Here is a 22,172-nt window from a genome sequence, read left to right on the forward strand (position 1 = left end):
AAAACCTAGTGGATGGATAAAAAAAACATTCAGTTTCGAGCATTATATCACGTGCTTACTCCTGGCTAGTATATAATATGTTTAACACTCTTAAATTGCATCTTCCGTACTGATGGTTCACATAGTATTGTACGATTTGGAAACGAGGGAGACAAAGCACCACTTAAAATCAGGAGCCACGCACATTCAAGTGATTGTTGAGAGGTGCCAGGAGTCGGGCGCTTCATGCCCATTGGCCCTTTGACAAGCTTACTCCAGAAAACATGCTTATTTGTGAAGTCCTGATGTTCAGATTTTGAGTGCTGAGTACTAATGTTACAGTCCACATATTGGTAAAAACACATGCTTGTGTTTGATAATTAAGTGCTCTTTTATTTACATGTTTTTAACATAAATGTTTCTGTTGTATTTTTAGTTTTACTACACAATAGTTCTGGTTTCAGAATCAGCAAGTGTGACCACCTCTGTAAAAGTCTTCAGAAGTGTTCATAGCAGTCTTCTGGTCTGGAGCATTGAGGGACACATCAACACAAAGCAAAGAATACATTTTCAATTACTTTCAATCAGAACTAATTGGTGCTCCCAGATCATGTGGACCTTAAAGGAAATATTCCACTAGGACCAAAGATTGTAAACCAGGCACACTTGCATGCTGGTGTGTGCCCCTCTCTTGCAGGATCTACTCTTCTTTTAGCTTCTTATGCCCTAGTCTTTACAAAAAAGGCTTTATAATTATTCAAATGAGCCTGATAAGCTCTGTGCTCCATAACTGTTGATTGAGCATGGAGCCCCTGAGGTTCATTTGCATAATTTTTAAAGCATTTTTTTCCCATGAAAAAATAAGGGTATAGGAAGCTAAAAGATCAGTAATTTCAGCCACAGGGGGTGCACACCAGCATGTCAGTGTGCTTGGTTTACAATCCTCGATCCTGGTGGTAGATTTCCTTTAAAGGAAATCTACAATCAAAATTAAGCATGGTAAACCAGGGACACTTACTATTATGTTGGTGTGATGTTAGTAATTTCTTGTATTTGTTATTCATAATCCCTTTCTTCTAAAAGCAATATTTAAAATTATGCTACAGAGCCAGAAGGGCATTAGGGGTGTTACCAGTACCCCTCCATGCTGTAGCTTCACAGCCTGTAAAACTATGCAGAGACAAGGGTGAGGCATGCTCCTGCACAATGTAGCAGCCTGTAAAAGTACAGAACAAAGGAGCTCTGGTAACACCTCTGAGCCCTTCTGGTCCCTAAGCATAATTTTAAAATTTAATTTTTGAAGAAGACAATGGATAACATGTATAAGAAGATTACCACAATCACAGTGCCTGGGTCTGTAAGTAAGTGTCCCTGGTTTTTCATGATAGATTTTGATGGTAGAATTCCTTTAATAAACTAATCTACTGCTGTAGACATGTGAGACATTGATGCAGTGAACAATGACTTCAAGTTGTTGCTGGTTAAGGTGATTCTACTGATTCATGTGATGTAGTTATTTACTCACTGCTTTACCATTCTGACTATATTTTGGTAAATAAATAATCCCATATTGGAATCTGTTGCGTGATGGTCTTAATCTGAGATTAATTTATCTAATTATAAAACATTATAAATCCAGCTGTTTCATTATGTTGCCAATGAGGACTTTAAAATTCTCAATGTTATGTACAGTGAGATGACTATAAATATAAGTGCACTATATCAACACCATTCTAATAAGGTGATTTGTTCTTATATTTTATGTACAGGAAAATCAAAACCAATTACTTTATTGTGTCGCTTGCGTTTGCTGACTTGCTAGTATCAGTACTGGTGATGCCATTTGGAGCTATCGAGTTAGTACAAGATAAGTGGATTTATGGAGAAATGTTCTGTTTGGTACGTACTTCACTCGATGTTCTTCTTACAACCGCTTCCATTCTTCATCTCTGCTGTATTTCTCTGGACAGGTATGTAATGGATTCACAAAGTCCACAATTAACCTATAACCTTTAATAAATTATGCAAACATATGACACAAAGTATTTCCTCTGCATCAAAAATTGGAACATGTGTTTTGATGTTGCAGAGTTTTTTGTTCTTTATCCATAGCTTCTTGACATTTGAGCTACATTCTTTAAGATGCTAATTTTAAAAATCTGTTCCATCACTATGGTAACATGGATCTCTTCCCTATATGTGTTTAACAGTAGAGAAAAAGTGTGATGCATTTTAGGATTTTATTGTCATAGATTTAAGTGAATATAATAGACTCCTTTCACTCACTTTTATGAGTTTACCCACTCCTTTTTTTGAAACCTCCTTTATTAGTATTTCACGTATTACAACAGTACAATAAAAAAGAAGGATACATTTAATAAGGGTAGAACATACAGCATTGCCTTAACTCTTTCACAAATTCCATACTTAACTTTAATCTATTCATCACGCAACCTATAAACAATTGTACATTATCCCCTCTCCCATTCCCTCACACCCCACCCCCAGTAGGGAGAAAAAAGCCTTAATACCATGTCGACCAGATACTATGCCATTTAGATTTCTGCCTAATCCTCCTGTAATACGTTTTTATACTGGCCCACTCTCAAGGTAAGATTATGCCATAGTTTCTTTGAAGGAGGTTCTTTGTCGTCCCATTTACATGCCACAGAAACTAGTGCAATGTTCATCAATTTTAATATTACATTTTTAAAAAAAATTTGGTTAATCCTATATACTCAACTGAACCGAGTATAGCAGTTTTCACTAGTGGCGTGCAATCCAGACCCAAATTCCCAGACGTGTACTCAAACACCTCTCTCCAAAACCTCCCCATCTCCGGACATTCCCATACAACATGAAGAAAGTCTGCTTCCGTCTTATTACATTTATAGCATCTTGAATTTTCCCTAATTTTCATTTTAAATAACAAAACTGGGGTATAATAGACTCTATACAGCATATTAAATTGTATGATCCTGTGATTCCAATTAAGTGAACAATGTTTAATATTCTTATACACTTCCCCTACTCCTTGCTATCAAATATCCCAATATCCAATTCACATTTTACTTTAGACGCGTGCAAGAATTTATTTGAATAATCTTTTACAATATATTTGTACACCTTAGACACTATTTTTTTTAGTGTTCCTTGCCAATTTAACAAACTCCAAACCTGCATGTGTTTCTTTCTTTAGCTTAATCAAGTGTTTGCCTTTTCTTAGTGCATTTGAAAGTTGCACATACCTAAACATGTCGCCTCTCTGTAACTCCTCAAATGCCTCTACCTTCTCTTAGAACACCACTTGTAAAATATGTATTACCCCCTTCTTAATCCAAAACCTGCTATCAGATATCAATTTCATATCAGGCAAGCTATCATTGAACCATAGCGATGTTTCTTCCTGAACACTTTGCACTACAAATATTTTTTTTTTTTTACTTCTATCCATGATCTAAAAAGAGATTTACAGATTTCCAATTCTGCAAATGGTTCAGCCAGCAGAATAGAAGATTTCAGTAAATCTAAATGATTAATAACTTTGCCATCTGCCAGTTGAACTAAACGCGACATAATTGAATTTGTTTCCCACTTTGCCAAGTTTCCTATCCAAGCTGCCAAATAATATCCCTTAAAAAATGGTAGACCTAAACCTTCTTCTTCAATTGATTTATTCTAACCCTCTTTCTCCCCGAAAGCAAGTCATTTAAAATCTTCTCCAACAACTTGAAAAAACCTTTGTCTATCCAAGTAGGACAGGCCGATAAAGTAAATAAGATTTTGGGAAGTAGAATCATTTTAATTAAGTCGGTATTATCAGCTCTCGTCAATGGTAATTTACCCCAAGTCGTCACTTTGCTACTTACTACTTATATCAGAGGTCTTAGATTCATCCTCTCAAAGTCACTTAATTTTTTTGGGAAAACAGTACCTAGGTATGAAAACTGATCAACGCATAAAAGTTCCTCATTGTTCAAGAAGAACCCTTGCACTTCTGGGCATAATGGCAAGAGTATAGATTTCTGCCAATTTATATCCAGTCCAGAATACCTCCCAAATTCTTTAACTAAATCAAATACTCTCGGGACAGATTGCAAGGAGTCACTCAAATATAGCACCATGTCATCGGCATATAAGCAGATCTTGTCATTTATATCACAACACCCTCCATCCTGAATCCCGACATCTTCCCTGATCATAATGGCCTAGGGCTCTATATAAAGTGGGGATAGGGGACAGCCTTGGCGAGTACCCCTGGATAATCGAAAAGATTCGGAAATTATATCCCCCATTTTAATTCTTGCCACGAGACAGTTGTACATACTCTTCACAAAGCCAATAAATTAGTTCCAAACGCCAAACTTTGCCAAAAATTTCCAAAGGAAACTCCACTCCACCCTGTCAAATGCATTAAAAGCATCTAAGGACAGGCTGGAGTGGTGGTCCCCCCAGCCCATTTCTGTATCTGAAAATATGCTAAGCATACATTTACTTATTCTCCTGTCTGGGATAAACCCTTTCTGATCAGGATGTACGATGTCCTTGATTACTTTTTGCAACCTAAGCGCTAATGCTTTGGCCAGAATTTTAATATTTGTATTCAATAAAGATATCGGGCGAAAAGATCCCATATGCAACAAATCTTTTACCCACTCCTTTTTAATGTGCATTTGCATACTTTATTAATAAATTCTACAAAATAACCGAAATATTGGCAAAATATTACAATCACCTTGTCTTTCAGAATGTATTAAGGTATAACAGTTCAATACTTCTGTACTAGTTCAAACACTATAGAGCTCCAAACAATTGTAAAAATGCATTTTTAAACAAGTTTAACAAGTTTAAAATTTTATTAAGCATTAAAAAATATATGTACAATATAGGTAAATAGGTAAATATTTTCAAAAACATTCATGCATTTCAAAATGTCTTATCTATCAAAATATTAAAATAATAAAATGCCTTAAAGGAAACCTATCCTCAAAGTTCAGCGTGATTAACCAGGGACACTTAGGCTATATTCACACTGCCGTTGCCCGCCCGTACCGTACCGTAGCGGGCAACGGCAGTGTACGGGGAGAGGAGGAGGAGGTGAGCGCAGCTCACCCCCGCCCCTCTCCATAGCAACCTATGGTGCACGGCGCCGTATTACGGGAAAAGATAGGATATGTCCTATCTTTTTCCCGGGTACAGAACGGTACGGTGCCTCACGTGTGCTGCACCGTACCGCTCCCGTAGGGTGCCGTGCGCCCATAGGAGTGTATGGGGGACGTATATTGGCCGTATATACGTCCTCCATACGTTCGTGTGAATGTAGCCTTAGGGTACATTCACACAGCGGTATGCCCGCCGTGCGGGCATACCGCCGTGTGCTGGAGAGGAGGAGGAGGCAGCCCCTCCTCCCTCCATAGAGAATAGCGGCGCACGGCCGCACACACGCCAAAAGATAGAGCATGCTCTATCTTTTTGCGGTGTGCGGGCCGGATCGGTGCCACACATGTGTGGCACCGCATCTGCGCCGCGCCGCTATTGCCGTCTATGGGGACGTACATGCGGCCGCAAATTTGCGGCCGCATGTACGTCCCCGCAGACGGCCATGTGAATGTGCCCTTACTCGTAGATCCAGGCACCCTGACTGTGAAAATCCTCTTTTAATTGTTATCCACGGCCCCCTTCCTTCTAAAATCAAAATTTAAAATGTGAATGAGCCAAACAGCCTCCTAGGGGTGTTACCAGAGCTGATTCGTGCTCTGGCTTCATATTCTGTTAGACTCCCCCCCCCCATCTCCTCATTCAGCACTTCCCCCTCTTCTTCTTGATGTAATCTAACAACAGCAGGTAAAGTTTCATTACACGGTGGGGGGAGTGCTTATGGTACACTATAATTTTTGGTGTTTCCAACATACTGCAGGTTGCATATTTCACAGCCAACCACGTAAACTACATATTTACTATTGCAATTAACTAAAGACTATAGTGTACACTTTGTTGGTTTGAAAGTATCATATATGGGCATGTATTACAGCAGACACCACCACAGCCATAAAGATCTTTTCATTTAATTGAATTACAGGCCTCTTTATACCTCCAGAATCGTAGATGGTGATACAATATTACTCATTGTACGGGTGTGTTTAGATAAAAATCCGCTACCTGGTAGCAAAATATATATCTTTAAAGAGAAATATTTTTTTCATGAAATTCAACACTTCATAAAATCAATGCTCTATGCAGTGGTAACAGTTGTCATCAGATTTTTGAGTATCAACCTCATTCATGTTCTCCAACAGCATCCGTCTGCCCTTACGAGTGGCTATTTTGCACGCCACATAAGTAGAATACATAGAATATCGTCTTTTAGACAAACGATTGAAGATGAATTCATCTTTTTTCACAAAATCAGACTCCATGCTACAACCGCATTTTGCTCTAATAAAAGTTGTGAGCAACATGATGAGGATGACATACAGGAGAGTTTTCCCAGAAGTCAATCTTCTGTTTAACTTTGTAACAACTTTGCCTGTTGATGAGTCCCCTCAACAGGTAGAAATGGTATATTATTGGGATGGGTAACTTCAAGATTCAAGTTGTTATTATTGATATATTTGAGAAAATCAAGGATAACGCTGTTAGGACCCTTTCACACATAGTGTAACATCAATAAATCTGCCCCTATATGTTGTCTACTGTACATTAGTATACATTACTATACTTGCTGATACAGTAACTAAAAAGTTACATGAAGCTTATTTTATTGCTGGGCTTCTTGCATGCCTGTTTGCACAAAGCTTGACAAAGCTGTCTAGCATGTACTTTCTATTAGTGTGTGTGTGTGTGTGTATATGCATATATATAATGTCACACACTCAATATGTTCTGATGTTATAGCACAACTGTGACACTGCACCTATGTAGTCAAATAATGTCTCCAGCATTATGTTAGTCTGCAACCAGAAATTAAAGAAATTAGAGAACCCGTCAGGCAAATTAACTCACTAAACTAAATATATTTTCATAAACTGCCATTAGAAAGCATTGCCTCTATCCCTTCTTTGTCCCTCTACATGCCTGTAAAGTTAAGCAATGAGGTCCTAAAGCTGTATGCAAATGACCTGTGAGATGTCCAATGAATCATTATCATCATATTCAACCTGTCCAGCTTATTCATGTGTGAGGCACAGCCACATACCCAGTGCTTGACTGACAGCCTGTATAATGGTGTAATGTCTCCTCCACGTGCTTCCTGGTGCCGGCGGCCCCTGCAGCCTGTGTGTGTATATAAGAGAGACAACAGCTCAAGGGACCAATGTTATAGCAGAACCTGTCAGGTACTTGTGTAGCTGATGTCTGTGTCTCACACATGTGTATTAGGAGCATGCAGCATGTCAGCAGATGAAGCACAGACACCAGCAATGCTTTACTATACATTACACACAGACATGAGCAGGGGGAGGAGAGGGGAGGGGGAACAGGGGTGACATCACTGCCTCTGACCATGTGACCCGCCTCATTTACATAGTAAAGAAAAGCTGATTTTTTAATAATTAATGCAGGGGCGTAACTACAGTGGTAGCAGCCACGGGTGGAGCCCGCAGTGTCAAGAGGCCCCATCATCTGATGTGACACTAAAGAATGGTGGATATGTACCATTATATATATAAAGCTCATGTATACATGCTGTATATGTGTGTGTGTATCTGTCATGGGTATATGCTGTACATATACAGTATATGGTGTATGGTGTGTATATACTATATGTGATGTGTATGTGCTCTATATGTGTATGAGTGAAGAACTGTATGTTTATGTATATAGGTCTATAAATGTGTGTAAAAATATGAGTGTAAAATGTACATTTTTAAGGGGGCCCCATTCAGAAGTCTGCTATGGGGCCCTGCCTCTCCTAGTTACGCCCCTGGGTGTATGAATTGACTAGATAAAGGCTGCGATGGAATCCTTGTCAGCTGCTCCAACAGGTAGAGGTGACAGAAATAGTGACAGAGACCTGATGACAGGTGTCCTTTTAAAATACATTTTGAAAAATTCCCTTATCTTTTTATTCCAATATTTAAATTATACAAAGTAAGTAGATGCAGAACACACAGAATTCTTTTGTTTCCCAGGAAACTAAAAATAGATGAAAAGGTTCTTGTTTACTGTACACCATGCTGGTAAAGGCAGATATTTATTTTTCTCCCCGGGGAAAGTAATGTTTTGATCAAACCATTAATTACATTTCTTTCTACTACTGTACATAGATGTGCAAATGGTACATCAATGGAGAAACATGATGGCTTGCCACTAAATAACCACTGCCGAATGTTATTACGAATTGCTCTTTGAGTGAGAATGGCTGAGCCTAGCTTTGTAACATTGACTTGTCAATTGTTATAATTGAAATCTGCTGTATTGTGCAAAGATACCACAGATGATATTTATCTCACACAATGCATCAGCCCTTTGGATCCAGCTGTCAGCACAGAGGACGTATTCATTATCTTGTGTTCAGTCCAGCTCTGTTTTTTGTGTGCACTGTATACTATGAAAAGGTAGGAGGTCCTACTGGGTAGCATAACATGGACACATAAATACAGTAGCAGTAGGGAAGAAAATCTGATATCACAGACCCATAATGCACTGTATATATTTTTTGCACATTTAAATTTTAAGAAATCAACTGAATCACTTACTGCTAATATAGTCTGATAGAGGTTGGACCAAATTATAAAGGTATCCCCAGGGTAGGCAAGCACTTGCTGATTTGTGGGGAGTGTCTGTTTTTTCTTGTTTTGCAGAAAAAAGTAAATGTATTAGTAAATACATTAGAGTAAATTCACTTTTGTTAGGACTGCCAGAGATTTGATAACTTGGTAACATGGTCTAAACCGCAAGCTCGCTGCCCTCGGGACAATAGTTTGCTGTCCCTACCTCCCCTTAAGGCACTAGTACGTACTATAATGTTCCTGGTGCTGCAGAGGGTGTATGGAGATGGCTCACATGCTGAGCTCTCTTCACACACAGCGGTTGTTGGCTGTATAATACAGCTGACACCCTCCAATTCCTGCCACACTCCGTTCTTGCACCAATTGCGGCAGTTAACCTGTTAAGTTCTACGGTCAAACCTGACGCGGTACCTAAATTACCATTTCATGGGCACCTCCTTCTTGAATGGCCGTTCGCCACCCCTCGTGACGTCATCGGAGGATGATGATCGGTCGCCATGGCAGCCTACAGTATCATTGAGACTTGTAGGCTTGCCATGTGTAATGATCTTTAGTAGCCAGCAGATGGCAGGCTATTAGGGATCAGCAGTAAAATTGCTATATACTGCAATACAGTAGTATTGCAGTATATAATATTAGCAATCAGACCATGCAGGGTAAAAGTGCCCTGGAGAATCTGAAATAATGTTTTTTTTTGGCCAATTTTTTGTGGCCCGGCCGACCCTACCTCCAGTGGCCTCTGGGTAAATTGAGTTTGAGACTTCTGGTCTAAACTGTTTAGGGATTCTCCCTCAGTTCTTTGAATAAGTTGTAATTCATAGAACATATCTATATTTATATTTTTATTATTATATTATTATATTTTTACTCTAACTCTTGCCTTGGGGAAAGTGTTTACTGCTGTCTTACTGAGTATTTGACTTAAAACATTAAGAATATGAGAAAAGTCATAACAAGAATATGGGATAAATACAACACAGCCTGTGTGGGAAGCAAAACACATGAATATCTTCATTCTTACTTGACCTGAACCATTTATAACCCTTTAGAAAAAGGCTCTGAGTGTAAATACTTCCCCATACGATAGATTGTTGTGGGAAGTATATATTTACAAACTGAATCTATAGAATATGCAATGTCAGAACTACAAATATGGATATTATAACTAATCATTTTTCTCTGAAAAAAGGTATTGACCACATGGCCCTCATTTATCTGACAGACCAAGGATGTAAAAGGAAGTCCTGATGTCAGCGAGTGACATGGCACATGGGAATATGGGTAATTACCCTGGTAAACGTTTCTAATAGTGGCCAATACCTTTAAAGGGGTTGTCCGAAACTTATCAAAAAAACAAAAGGTGGCCGGGGAGGGGGCTGCTTAAAAAAAATAGATGTACTTAACCTCAGGCGCCTTCCGGATGTCCCCCGCTGCTGTTGCTCCATTCCCCGCTCCATGTAAATGAACATGGCCGCAGGAGCAGTGGTGGACTCAGCTTCCAGCCAGCCGTGGCGAGCCAGGCCCATCCGTCTCTATTCACAGCATTGTATATGTGGAATAGATGGTTGTCGGGTCCGGCCGGAAGCTGAATCCAGTACTGATCCTGCGGCCATGTTTGTTTATTTCATGCGGGACCGGAGCAATCAGAATTCACAGAAGAAAAAGATCCGGCCTCACATAGTTCTCCTCAATACGGCCATTTAAAAAAAAAAAAAATTCTATAAACATTAGTTGCTACCACCAAATAGTTAATTAGTGTAGATGATTGTAGTTCACAGCCCTGAAATGAATGCACTACTTCAGTAAATGTGTTTAGCACAGTCTGATAAATAATCTTGTGCAGGAGTGAGGTGCAAAAGGAATTGGCAGAAAATACCAGCTGGAGATAGAAAATCCCAAGACGAAGTGAATCATCTAGAATGAATATACTTGATAAAGCAAGATTTTATATTGCCACAATAAAGAGACGCAATTGTGGCGCAATAAAAAATGACAGTACTTGTGCACCCCTGTGGCACCGCTGGAGACAACATAAGGCTATGGCCTCCTGATGTTTCTGGCGGCCAGACTGCACAGTGTATGATTCTGTGCCAGGTTCTGTCTGGCATAGAATTTGCTATTAACTAGTGACTGTTAAGCTCGTAGCGAGTGAGCAGTACATGCCCTGTGCTGGCTCACTCCGCTGACGGCTTCGCCCCCCCCCTTCATGTCCCTCCATACCCATTTGCTGTGGAGGAGGGGGAAGTGATCACAACTAATGGTGGTTAAGTGATCTACTAATCTTTTCTCTTGTTAAGGCTTCCCACCATTCGTAAAGGTTCTGTCTCTGGTGCATTCGGTTCCATTGTGGTGTTCCTTGCGCACTAAACCAATCCTTGGTCATTAATTCATGGATTGGAGCCAGTGATTGGCTCAGTGGTTACATACACAGCAAATGTAACAATGGCACCACCAATCTCTCAATACCTGAGGCATTTGAGACTTTTTAATTATCTTTTTTTTTTTCTTTTGTTTTCGCATATGGGATTTATTTTAATAATCTGAATCCCTTTTAATATTCTACAATCTAATTAATGACAGTAAACCAATTGCACCTCTGCTTTATTCTGGCCTTTTATTAGCATTCAAATATCTTTGCATGTGTAGATTTGCATTAGCATCTTTTGAATATTGGGTCATTATACATGAAAACCCCCTGCTTTGTAAGCGATAGGTTGCTCTATAGAGTGCGTTGTGGATTCTCTTATCTGGCACCAAGACTTTCCCCTACACCCCTACAAATTTATTTTTTATCACTACCTGGCATAAGAAGAGGTGTGTCCTGCTTGGCCGTACCCTCCCACCTACTACAGTTTATGCATTATTATTCAGCAGTTCATGCCTTGTCACCAAAGTGATGTCATCTAAGGTCCTATATCCTTTACATGTATTTATCACATGTATGGATCATATGAAATCACAGCTTGGGGAATTTCTATTCCTCCCCAATCTTCCATGGAGGCATGCTGTAATTTCATGTGATCAGATTCATACCTGGTGTAGATTTTGCAAATGTTAAGGCTATAGGGCCTTAGCTGGCATAATCCTGATCACATGACCTAAATGTAACACCAGTCACAATGTAAAAAAAAGTAATGTAATATTTCCTATAAGTAAATAGAGCTTTTTATGTCTGTAGTTTAATATTGACAGACGGTCACTAAGTAAAAGGAGGCAGGGCAGAGATTTGAAGAGACAAAATAAGGGGGCATATTTCTCTGGCAGCCGAAGAGAGGAAAACAGTCAAATCCAGAGATAAGAGTCACAAAGGCTAATATGCATAACAGAAACATGGTTGTTATTAATTTATAATGTCTCACTGGCAGCTTATCTTAGGTGGTATGGAGAGGACTTGTAACCCTTTACCAGGAGGCATTGTTGGTTTGGGGGTAGAATTCTGGTGACAGGTTTTCTTTAAATGTCAAGACTCAAAATTTAACATGAGAATATCATACACCACCACCAGCCTACTATCATTCCATAGTGCATTCCAGGGGCATCTCTTCTTCAGGTATGACAATCATTGGCCATCCACATTGGATTCATTGGACCAGTATATCTTTGTTGCTCCTTGGTCCAATTTGGATGTTCATGTTTCCACTGTCAGTTGAGTACAGGCAATTCATACTGACTTCTTTCATAGCCAGAATTAATTTTTTTGCTTTTGTTTTTATATTAGTTCTTCAATAGTCCAGGCTAGACTTCCTTATGCATTAAGGAATGATTTGTGTGGTTTGTTGGGATCCCACTGTCAGTTTTCCTCACTTGTGACACTGTTGGTAGCTACTAAACACCAGAAATATCCCACTAGATCTTTTTTTTATGATTACTATGATCCATCTGACTAGCATTCAAGATATTTTTTTGTCAGTAGTATTTAAGTATACTGACCAGAGACTGCACAACCCTAATTACCAAGTGCAACTGGGAGAAGGGGTTTTAACTCAGAGCTGCATACTGGGCTGAAGCACTGTGTGAGAGACATTGCTCGGGAAGGCTAGCCAGCCGTTTGTTGCTGTGAATACGCTGTTTTGCTAGAAAGGGAATTGCTGATGTACAGGTAGTGCTCAGACGAGTCAGCTTTTGTTTTCCGTTTTGTATTATTTTACTTACCTGTTAAGCTGCATTGCTTTGGCTGCCTATAAAAGCTTGACCCTGCTACAACATATATGTATATAATTGTAGGGGTTCAGCTCACTGGTGAGAGCCAAGACAGTTCATAGAGACGCAGAATCAGACTTGTATTTCCAAAACTGATTTGATTTACAGTCTTTATTTTCAGGTATATTTATAGGCCTAACAAGTACAGGCTCATAACCAACAAAAACAGAATACTAAACAAAAGACCTACCCGTCTGAACTCTTGCGAACACTGTAGCTTTACCCTCTCTGGCTACTAAATACAGAATAAAGGCAATGGCAGTCTTCACCTTCAGGCTTGCTTAAATCACAGCATCACCTCTATCTCTGATCAGAGAGACCTCCCATGGTGCAGCCCTGGTCCAGGTACAGGCTAACGAGCTGCATTAACCCCTTACTGACATTTGCCGGGTGCGGTTACATGGAGAGGGCTCACGGGCTGAGCCCTCTCCACAGCCAGTAAGTCTGCTGCATATTGCAGCAAAGGCTTACCGGTAACACCCGCGATCGTGGAGCAGCAATGTTATCAGAGAGTGGTGGTCCATCGCCATGACAGCCTCAGGTCTTCCGAAGACCCGAGGCTGCTTCGTGTTACCCCTTTCATTACAATGTGCTATCAGGAAAATCCCCATATACTTCCATACTGTAGTATGGCAGTATATGGTAGGATCGATCAGACAACCTAGGCTAAAAGTACCCTAGGGACTCTGAAAAATAGTAAAAATAAGAAAAAAGTTACAAAAAAATTATAATAAAAAACATAAAATTTCAAATCACCCCCCCCCTTCCCTAGAACTGATATAAATAAAAACAGTAAAATCATAAACACATTAGGTATCGACGCGTCCGCAAATTCCCGATCTATCAAAATATAACAACGGTTTTTCATTGCGTTTAACCCAGTAACGAAAAATAGCGCCCAAAGTCGAAAATGGCACTTTTTTGCCATTTAAAAAAATATAAAAAATTCTATAAAAAGTGATCAAAAAGTCACACAAGAATATGCCGCAAATGCGTTTTTTTTCACCAATTTCACTGCATTTGGAATTTTTTTCCCACTTCCCAGTACACAGCATGGAATATTTAATACCACCATTTTAAAGTGTAATTTGTTACACAGAAAATAAACCATAACACAGATTTGTACATGGAAAAATAAAAAAAGTTATAGATTCTTGAAGGTGGGGAGTGAAAAATGAAAACGCAAAATCGAAAAAGGGCATCGGCGGGGAAGGGGTTATCACTGCCCCAGAACCTGGATTAATCATTAATGGCCATCCCTTTACCAAGCATAGGTGAAAAACCTAGCTGGAATATAGATGCCATTGATGACCTTCCATCTACTGCCTTACAATATATAAAAATACATATTTACTCATGGATTTCTATACAATACCTACACTTACCTACAACTTTCACATAATTCTGACATTTTTTGCCTATGGAATATTTCCATACAGTACCTAATGCATCTATGCAGCTTTCTAATACTACCACACAGAGTGTACATTTTCTTTCATTTTGTTTCATTTTTTACTCCCATGAAGTTCATGTGCTCAGTTACATTGGAATCCTGAGACACAACCAGCAGACTATTGCTCTACATCTTCTCTGTGTCCTCACTGATCCAGATCTGTTAATTACACTAATTTATGTTCTGGAATTAAGTTTGTTTAAATAATATTATCGTAAATTGTGTTATGCTGCTGTTTTAGTGTACAGACATTATGGACAATGTGTTTATGGTAAATTATATTATTAAGTTGTCTTTCAAATTATAATCAGTATAAATAGATTTACAGAAGAAGCATCTTGCCAAAATGTACCATGGGATATGCGGCTGGCATAGAAAATTATGTAGCAGGCTAATCTGTTTTATCTGACGTTTGTTTATCTGTTTCTTGATTACTATTACCATAACTGGGGATCAGAATATTTGAAAGGCAGGAGCGTATTAAGACTGCCGTGGGCCCTGGGCTGTATGACTATTATAGCCCCTACAACTCTGGAATCCCTTCCTACATATGATGCTAGCATCAGCTTCTTGGGGAATGGAGGACCTGCTGAAATGGCTTGTGTGCATGTGTATTGAGAGCAGAAACAGATGTATGAGGATGTTATGGGTGAAGGTCCTTCTCAGTAAAATATCTGGTGGGTGGTTTGGGTGGACATGGGCCCCTCGAAGGCTGGGTCTACTAGACTGTGTCTGCTGTTGTACTCCTTATAGGCTCCCTTCACAGTGTTTCCAATCCTCTTTTCTAATGTCTTCATAGGGCTGTTACATGGGTCCACTATATAATTTGTTAATTTCACTTCATAGGTCCATATAATTCTGTTAATTTGTGCATCAGATCTGCGAACAGGCCAGGATTTGTGGTTACAATATGGATATGCAATGTCTGAAGGAGAATTTATGGGTACATGTGTAAAAAATGTATTTCATATCCATATCTAAAGATTTCTTTAGTTTTTCATTCACACTATTGCATAACATTATTTTTATTACATAAGTATTCACAGTCCAAATTGAGTTGAAATCTTATATGCTTTTAGAAACCATGTGTAAACTTATCAATTTGAAAAAGTTGATTCCTCTTGTGTTTCCTTAGCTGCTTTCTTTTTTCACAAATGAGTGTGTGGCGGGTGGTTATCTGAGCAGTGAGATGCTAATGAGAACTCAATACAAACATTTTGTGGGCTGTTCTTGGCAAAAGTATTAGGGGCCTGGAAGCTTAAAAGGGATGTCCAATCTCAGCAAATAATTGATATAAGTTTTCCAATACACTTTCTGTATATTGGTTTTCTAGATCTCTGCTTGATCTCATTCTACAGGAAACTTCATTGTTTACTTCCTGTGGTTTAAAACTGGTCCGTGGTCATGTGATGTCACATGACGATAGGCTAGGCTCATTATCATGCGCAGCTCTGATTACTCTCTGTGATACTGGTGAGCCATGCACCTTTTGACATCTGTCAGTACCAGTATTACAGCTGGCACAGAAGGTTATAGAAAATTGTTTTGTATACCAAGGGTTCATAGCACGAAGCATTGTATTCACAAGGGTTAAAAGTTTATAGCAGTGAACACAATACAGTGGCAAGGTCTTTTTTTTTTTTATTTCAGCAACAACATGGGGGTGTTATTGTCCACTTATGGCAGTATTATACACAGCATAATAATGAATAATAAAATAGAAATGAAACTAATAATAAAATAATAATATATTTTTTTTCACAATAAAATTTCCATTTGGTTTAAAGGAAACCTACCACTTGTAGTGGCAGGTTTCCGATGAAAATACCGGGCACCAGCTCAGGGTGAGCTGGTGCCGGAGCTTATTTTAGTTAGTGTTTTAAACCGCGGTATCGCGGTTTAAAACACTTTTTAAAAGTTATAGCCGGCGCAGGCAGGTACGCGCTCGGCGCTTACCGTGCACGTGGCTCTCATTCACTTCCTATGTAGCCGCGTGCACGGTAAGCGCCGAGCGCGTACCTGCCTGCGCCGGCTGTAACGTTTAAAAAGTGTTTTAAACCGCGATACCGCGGTTTAAAACACTAACTAAAATAAGCTCCGGCACCAGCTCACCCTGAGCTGGTGCCCGGTATTGCCATCGGAAACCTGCCACTTCAAGTGGTAGGTTTCCTTTAAGTGGACCTTTAAAGGAAATTTACCAATTCCATTTGTGGTAGATTAACCAATAACTCTGCTGGGTAGATATCAGCAGTGTTAATAGAAATATATGTTTTTTTTAAGAGCTTAATCCTGCAAATGACCGCTAAAAAAAAACTTATATTTTTATGCAAATTAATCTGAAAGGCTTCAGGGGGACATCACCAGAGCCCTTCCAGGCTGGGGCAGATGGTGGGAGAGCGAGCAAGAGAAGGGGCAGGGAGAAGGGCTCCAGGGGGCGAGTTATTGCCAGAGCCACCGAAGCCTAGAGGGGCTCTGGCGGCACCTCCCTGAGCCTCCCATATTAATGTTACATAAAAAGTTTTATTAAAATGTCATCTATGCTCCTAATATACATATATTTTTTATTTACGCTGCAGGGAATTACCCAGGAACGTAAATAGTTAATCTATCACAAGATAGATTGCATTTTAATAAGATTATAGAAGGTTATAGGTTATAGGTTATTCAGGGCAACTGTTTTCTTAAAGCAATAAAGTTCATTTATTGATGCAAATCTATTTATCAAGTCAACAAGTAAACCAAAAACAATAAAAAAAGACAAGTCTGTAACACTTTTCTTCTTGGTTTTCCTTCCTTAAGATAAAAAACAGTATAGCAGCTTTTTTTTTACAAAATAAGGAGACTGTACATGTACATGAAATCAAAAGAATGTTTCACCTTAAAACATCTTAAAACACAAAGAAATATTAGTACAGGTGGTCCCCTACTGAAGAACACTTGACTTACATACGACCCCTAGTTACAAACGGACCACTGGATATTGGTAATTTATTGTACTTTAGTCCTAGGCTACAATAAACAGCTGTAACAGTTATCACAGGTGTCTGTAATGAAGATTTATTGTTAATCTTGATTCTTATGACAACCCAACATTTTTAAAATCCAATTATCACAGAGATCAAAAAAGTTCTGTCTGGCATTACAATGATAAAATATACAGTTCCGACTTACATACAAATTCAACTTAAGAACAAACCTACAGACCCTATCTTGTAAGTAACCCGGGGACTGCCTGTAGTTATAATTAGTTGAGGGTATGTGTCTTTGCACTCTGATCGATTGATAAAACTAAGGGGCAATAATACTTCTCCAAATGCCATAACAATTTATCTTTTGACTGGATTATCTTGGTATTCTCTTACATTAGCGTCTTTAGGAGATTACTGCTAAGGCCCTAGTAATGCAAGCACTTTAAAAATACAAATATTGAAATCATTTATCAAAACTGATTAATAGGAAGAAAGTTCTATAATCCTTTTACCGCACAAAAGTGCAGGGGCCATTTTTAATGTGTAGATGAAAAGCGATTTGTTAAACAACATAACATTTTCTTATGATGATAGTGTAAGACTTTACTGCGTGATACTATGACAAGACCATTTTATAACGGATAGACATTTATAGTCAGAGAGTTGTAATGAATTCACTGAATTGTGTTCCTTTGATTAAAGGATCTGTGTAATTCTATCTTTTTTCAGAAGTTCACAATATCCTCTTATCAGTAAAGAAACACTCTAATGTTTCTCAGCTTTTGTGTGTATGTTTTTGACATGTCCCATTGGTTATTGCCAATTTAAAACACGTAAACATGAAGTTTTAACCATACAAAACTGCAGGCATTTGATTCAGAGCAGTGGGTAGGGACTGTGCTCTAAGATGTCACACACCAGTGCACAATCCAGCTACAATCCTAGAACACACTGGAATTTCACAGTCTGGCTCCTAATAACAATACAAATAAAGGTAAGGTTAAACAGATATCACAGACTGTTATCAAACATTGGCTGCAGATTTTTATGGTCAAAACTCCTGGTAGATTCTTTTAACTCTTTAAATGTTTATTAGGCATGAAGCATCCTGTAAAAGATTTTTTAATGTTGAGTGGAAACCACAGGCACAGTTGAAATTCAAGATGGCTAAAAATTCTAATGGATGGTGCGATTGGCTAATGTGATCCTCAGAAGAAAATCATTATTCCTTTATATTATGATTCCAGAGAACAAGACAAATTCGAAAATACCAGGATCATGAAACTATATTAACCCCTTAACGACTTGGCCCTTTTTAGTTTTTTCACTTCCATTTTTCACTCACCACCTTCCAAAATCTATAACTTTTTTATTTTTCCACATAAAGAGCTCGGTGATGGCTTATTTTTTGTGTAACAAATTGCAGTTCATAGTGACAGTATTTCAATATTTCATGCCGTGTACTGGGAAGCGGGAACAAAATTCCAAATGCAGTGAAAATGGTGAAAAAACGCATTTGCAATGTTTTCTTGTGGGCTTGGATTTTACAGCTTTCACTTTGCGCCTCAAATAACATGTCTACTTTATTCTTTGGATCGGTGCAATCATTGGGATACCAAATTTGTATAGGTTTTATAATGTTTTCATATATTTACAAAATTCTAACCTCCTGTACAAAATTTTTTTAAAATTTTGCTATCTTCTGGCGCCAATAACTTTTTCATACTTTGGTGTATGGAGCTGTGGGTGGTGTCTTTTTTTGCGACTTTTGATGGTGTTTTCATTGCTATAATTTTTAGGACTGTACGACTTTTTGATCACTTTTTAATATTTTACAAAATGGCAAAAAAGTGCCATTTGCGACTTTGGGCGCTATTTTCCGTAACGGGGTAAAATGCAGTGAAAATACATTTATTATATTTTGATAGATCAGGCATTTTCGAATGCGGCGATACCTAATGTGTTTAGGATTTTTACTGTTTATTAATATATATATATATATATATATATATATATATATATATATATATATATATCTGTTCTAGGGAAAGGGGGGGTGATTTGAATTTTTAGGTTTTTTTTAATTTTTTTTTAAAAACTTATTTTATTTTTACTTTTACTATTCTTCAGACTCCCTGGGGTACTTAAACCCTAGTTTGTCTGATCGATCCTATCATAAACTGCCATACTACAGTACTACAATGGGGATTTTCCTCCTCCTCCATTACAATGTGCTGGTAGCACAATGTAATGAATGGGTTAAAACGAGACAGCATTGGGTCTTCGGAAGACCCGATGCTGCCATGGTGACGGATTGCCGCTCCCCGATGATGTCACATCATTGTCCGTAGAGATCGGCGGGAAAACACACGCCAAATATAATGTCTAGCCAACCACTATCCCTCCTCCCTGGGTTTTCTCAATCATGCTACAAAGCCCAATTTCATTACAGCATTTTTACACTGCCTGGGGCTGGGTACTTTATTGGCATGTATTCTGGCATTCAGCTAAGAGGGCCTATGTGAAAGGAAAAAATGCAGTCAGCTGGTTACTGGCAGGGGTCCTAGGACTATATTAGTCAAGGCAAAATGGAAAAGACAGCTACGTTTTAGAAAGTTGTGATTGGATATCAGATCATATTTTCACGGTGCTGTACAGTGGTGGGCCCCATAAAATAATTTTTACTAGTGAGTCTTAGTCTGACACTGCACAGCCATAACAATTCATTTTGGACAACTTTTGCCTGAACAACAACAGCAGCCATGATGGCCCTATATTAAGACTCCATTGCACTTCCTCTATATATCCAGCTGCTGTCTTTCATGTTTTTATGTTTTTTTCTTTATCTTCCAATCTCATTTGCCCTTCTAAGGGAAGTATGCTTTCATGTGTCTTTCTACAGAGAAATAATCCATTAACTTTCGGGTCTGTAGTGTTCCCCTGTAGTATTAGCGCAGGACACACTTTGATTACCATTTGATCAAAGTGTCTATCATTTAATTTCATGCATTATGAACCAAACATACCTTGAGAATGCTGTAGCTACACTGATGCAGAATCATATCTTGGTTAATCCCTGAGTTGAGTGGTTTTGCTGAAATTCAGGATAATGAGTCTCTATCGCTCCCTTGCTTGGCTCAGCCCTTCTCCTCTTATACTGCTCAGAAGAACTATGTATTCACCAGGCAGAAGTAAGCAATCATTGCACCATCCCCCAGCTGCTGTGTATGAGTGATCCAACACAGGTTAATTAGTTCTGTCTGGAAAGTTCAGGAAGCTTTTTGTAATGTGTTTTTGAACTGCAAGTAGTATGCAGCATAGCTTTCCCAAGGTCCTGAATGTCACAATTGTTTTTTCAGCAAAACCACTCAACTCAGGGATTAAACAAGGTATGCTGCGGTATGTTTGGTTCATAATGCATGAAATCAAATGGTAGATTTCATTTAAAGGGAACCTACCACCACATATCTACCTATAAAGGTTAATCGGGTAGTAGGTGCATCTATAGGACGTGAGGATAGCCCCTTTAAGGGTTATTCCTCACGTCCCTGCAATTTTTACAAAATCTACATATTAGGGAATTAAAAGTTAGTAAAGAGGCTGCTGGGGCGAGGAGTAGCCGGAGCTGAGGCCACATGGCGTGGCTACTCCACCCCCCAGTAGCCTCTTTGATCCTCCTACCAGAAATCTTTGGCGCGCAGCTGCTCGTCCGCAAAACCTGCCATCTGCACATACACAGAACAGCAGGCCCGCGGCTGCGCGGTCACTACTCCATAGCATAATAACATTAATCAGATAGCAACTAAGGAAGAGTCCAGGGAGGACTTGAGAACATGTATTGCGTTTATGAGTAATGTTATTATTTCACTACACTGATTTTATGGTCACATGACCTTTTAAGCTAAAATTACTTTATATGTTAAGTAATCAGTGTGTCCTTCACTAATACTATGGGGGAACACTACAGACTGGAAACTTTCTGGATTACCAGATTGTGAACGCATCGGCCCCAGGAATTGGAGTTCGATGGATACCTCCTATAGCGGCAGACCACCCACCTGATAAAACCTTATATGCGTTGTGCCAGTCTGCACAGCTGAACACGGTGAGAGTACCCCTTTTTTCAGATAATTACGGTACCATACCAAGTAAATAGTCTGCACATGATAGCGCTCTTTTTTCTCTTCTTTTGTACTATATTTACAGAGAGAAGCAAAGGCTTCACAAATATCTCTGTAACCCCCTTTCCCCTCCAACACACACACACACAACCAGGTAGGTTTACTGTTGCTACTGTTAGTCTTTCCATTTAGCTGGCAACAAATCTTTATAGGAGTAGCAGATTCAAATATAAAACTTAACTACTTGGGGGATATTGCCAATAATCATGACATCCATGTAGCTAGATATATGAACCAGGCTCATGGAGTGGATGCCCAAGCCATCACTTTCATGGGAATTGATTTGGTGTCACCTAAGAGAAGAGTGGGCAACTGGAACAAAGATATTTTTAAAGAGAAGCGAGATGGATCTTCTTACTAGACACTGGAGCAGATTTATCAAGCAGTCTGAAAGTCAGAATATTTCCAGTTGTCCATGGCAACCAATCACAGCTCAGCTTTCATTTCACCAGTGCTCATGAATATTTTAAAGGGGAGCTGTGATTGGTTGCCATGGGCAACTGGAAATATTCTGACTTTCAGACTGCTTGATAAATCTGCTCCACTGTGTCCCTTAGAATAAGGAACAAAATTATTGCCGGTTCATTTGAACTATCTGGTGTCCTTTTGGTGACTTTTTACTTACTGTTTAATTGGGTTACTATTGCTGTTAGTAATAGAC

General features: G+C 38.9%; 1 protein-coding gene across 3 annotated transcripts in view; it reads left to right on the forward strand.

The window, feature by feature from the left end:
- The window catches only part of HTR4 (5-hydroxytryptamine receptor 4), a 325,752-nt gene that overhangs the window by 210,222 nt on the left and 93,358 nt on the right, over nt 1-22,172 (forward strand). For all 3 annotated transcript variants that reach the window (XM_072146216.1, XM_072146215.1, XM_072146217.1), the window contains one exon: nt 1,749-1,949. In XM_072146216.1, coding sequence (XP_072002317.1) covers nt 1,749-1,949 — 201 coding nt within the window. The remainder of the gene's footprint in view (nt 1-1,748; nt 1,950-22,172) is intronic.

The sequence above is a fragment of the Engystomops pustulosus genome, chromosome 4 (assembly GCF_040894005.1).
Source record: "Engystomops pustulosus chromosome 4, aEngPut4.maternal, whole genome shotgun sequence".
NCBI classification, from domain to species: Eukaryota; Metazoa; Chordata; class Amphibia; order Anura; family Leptodactylidae; genus Engystomops; species Engystomops pustulosus.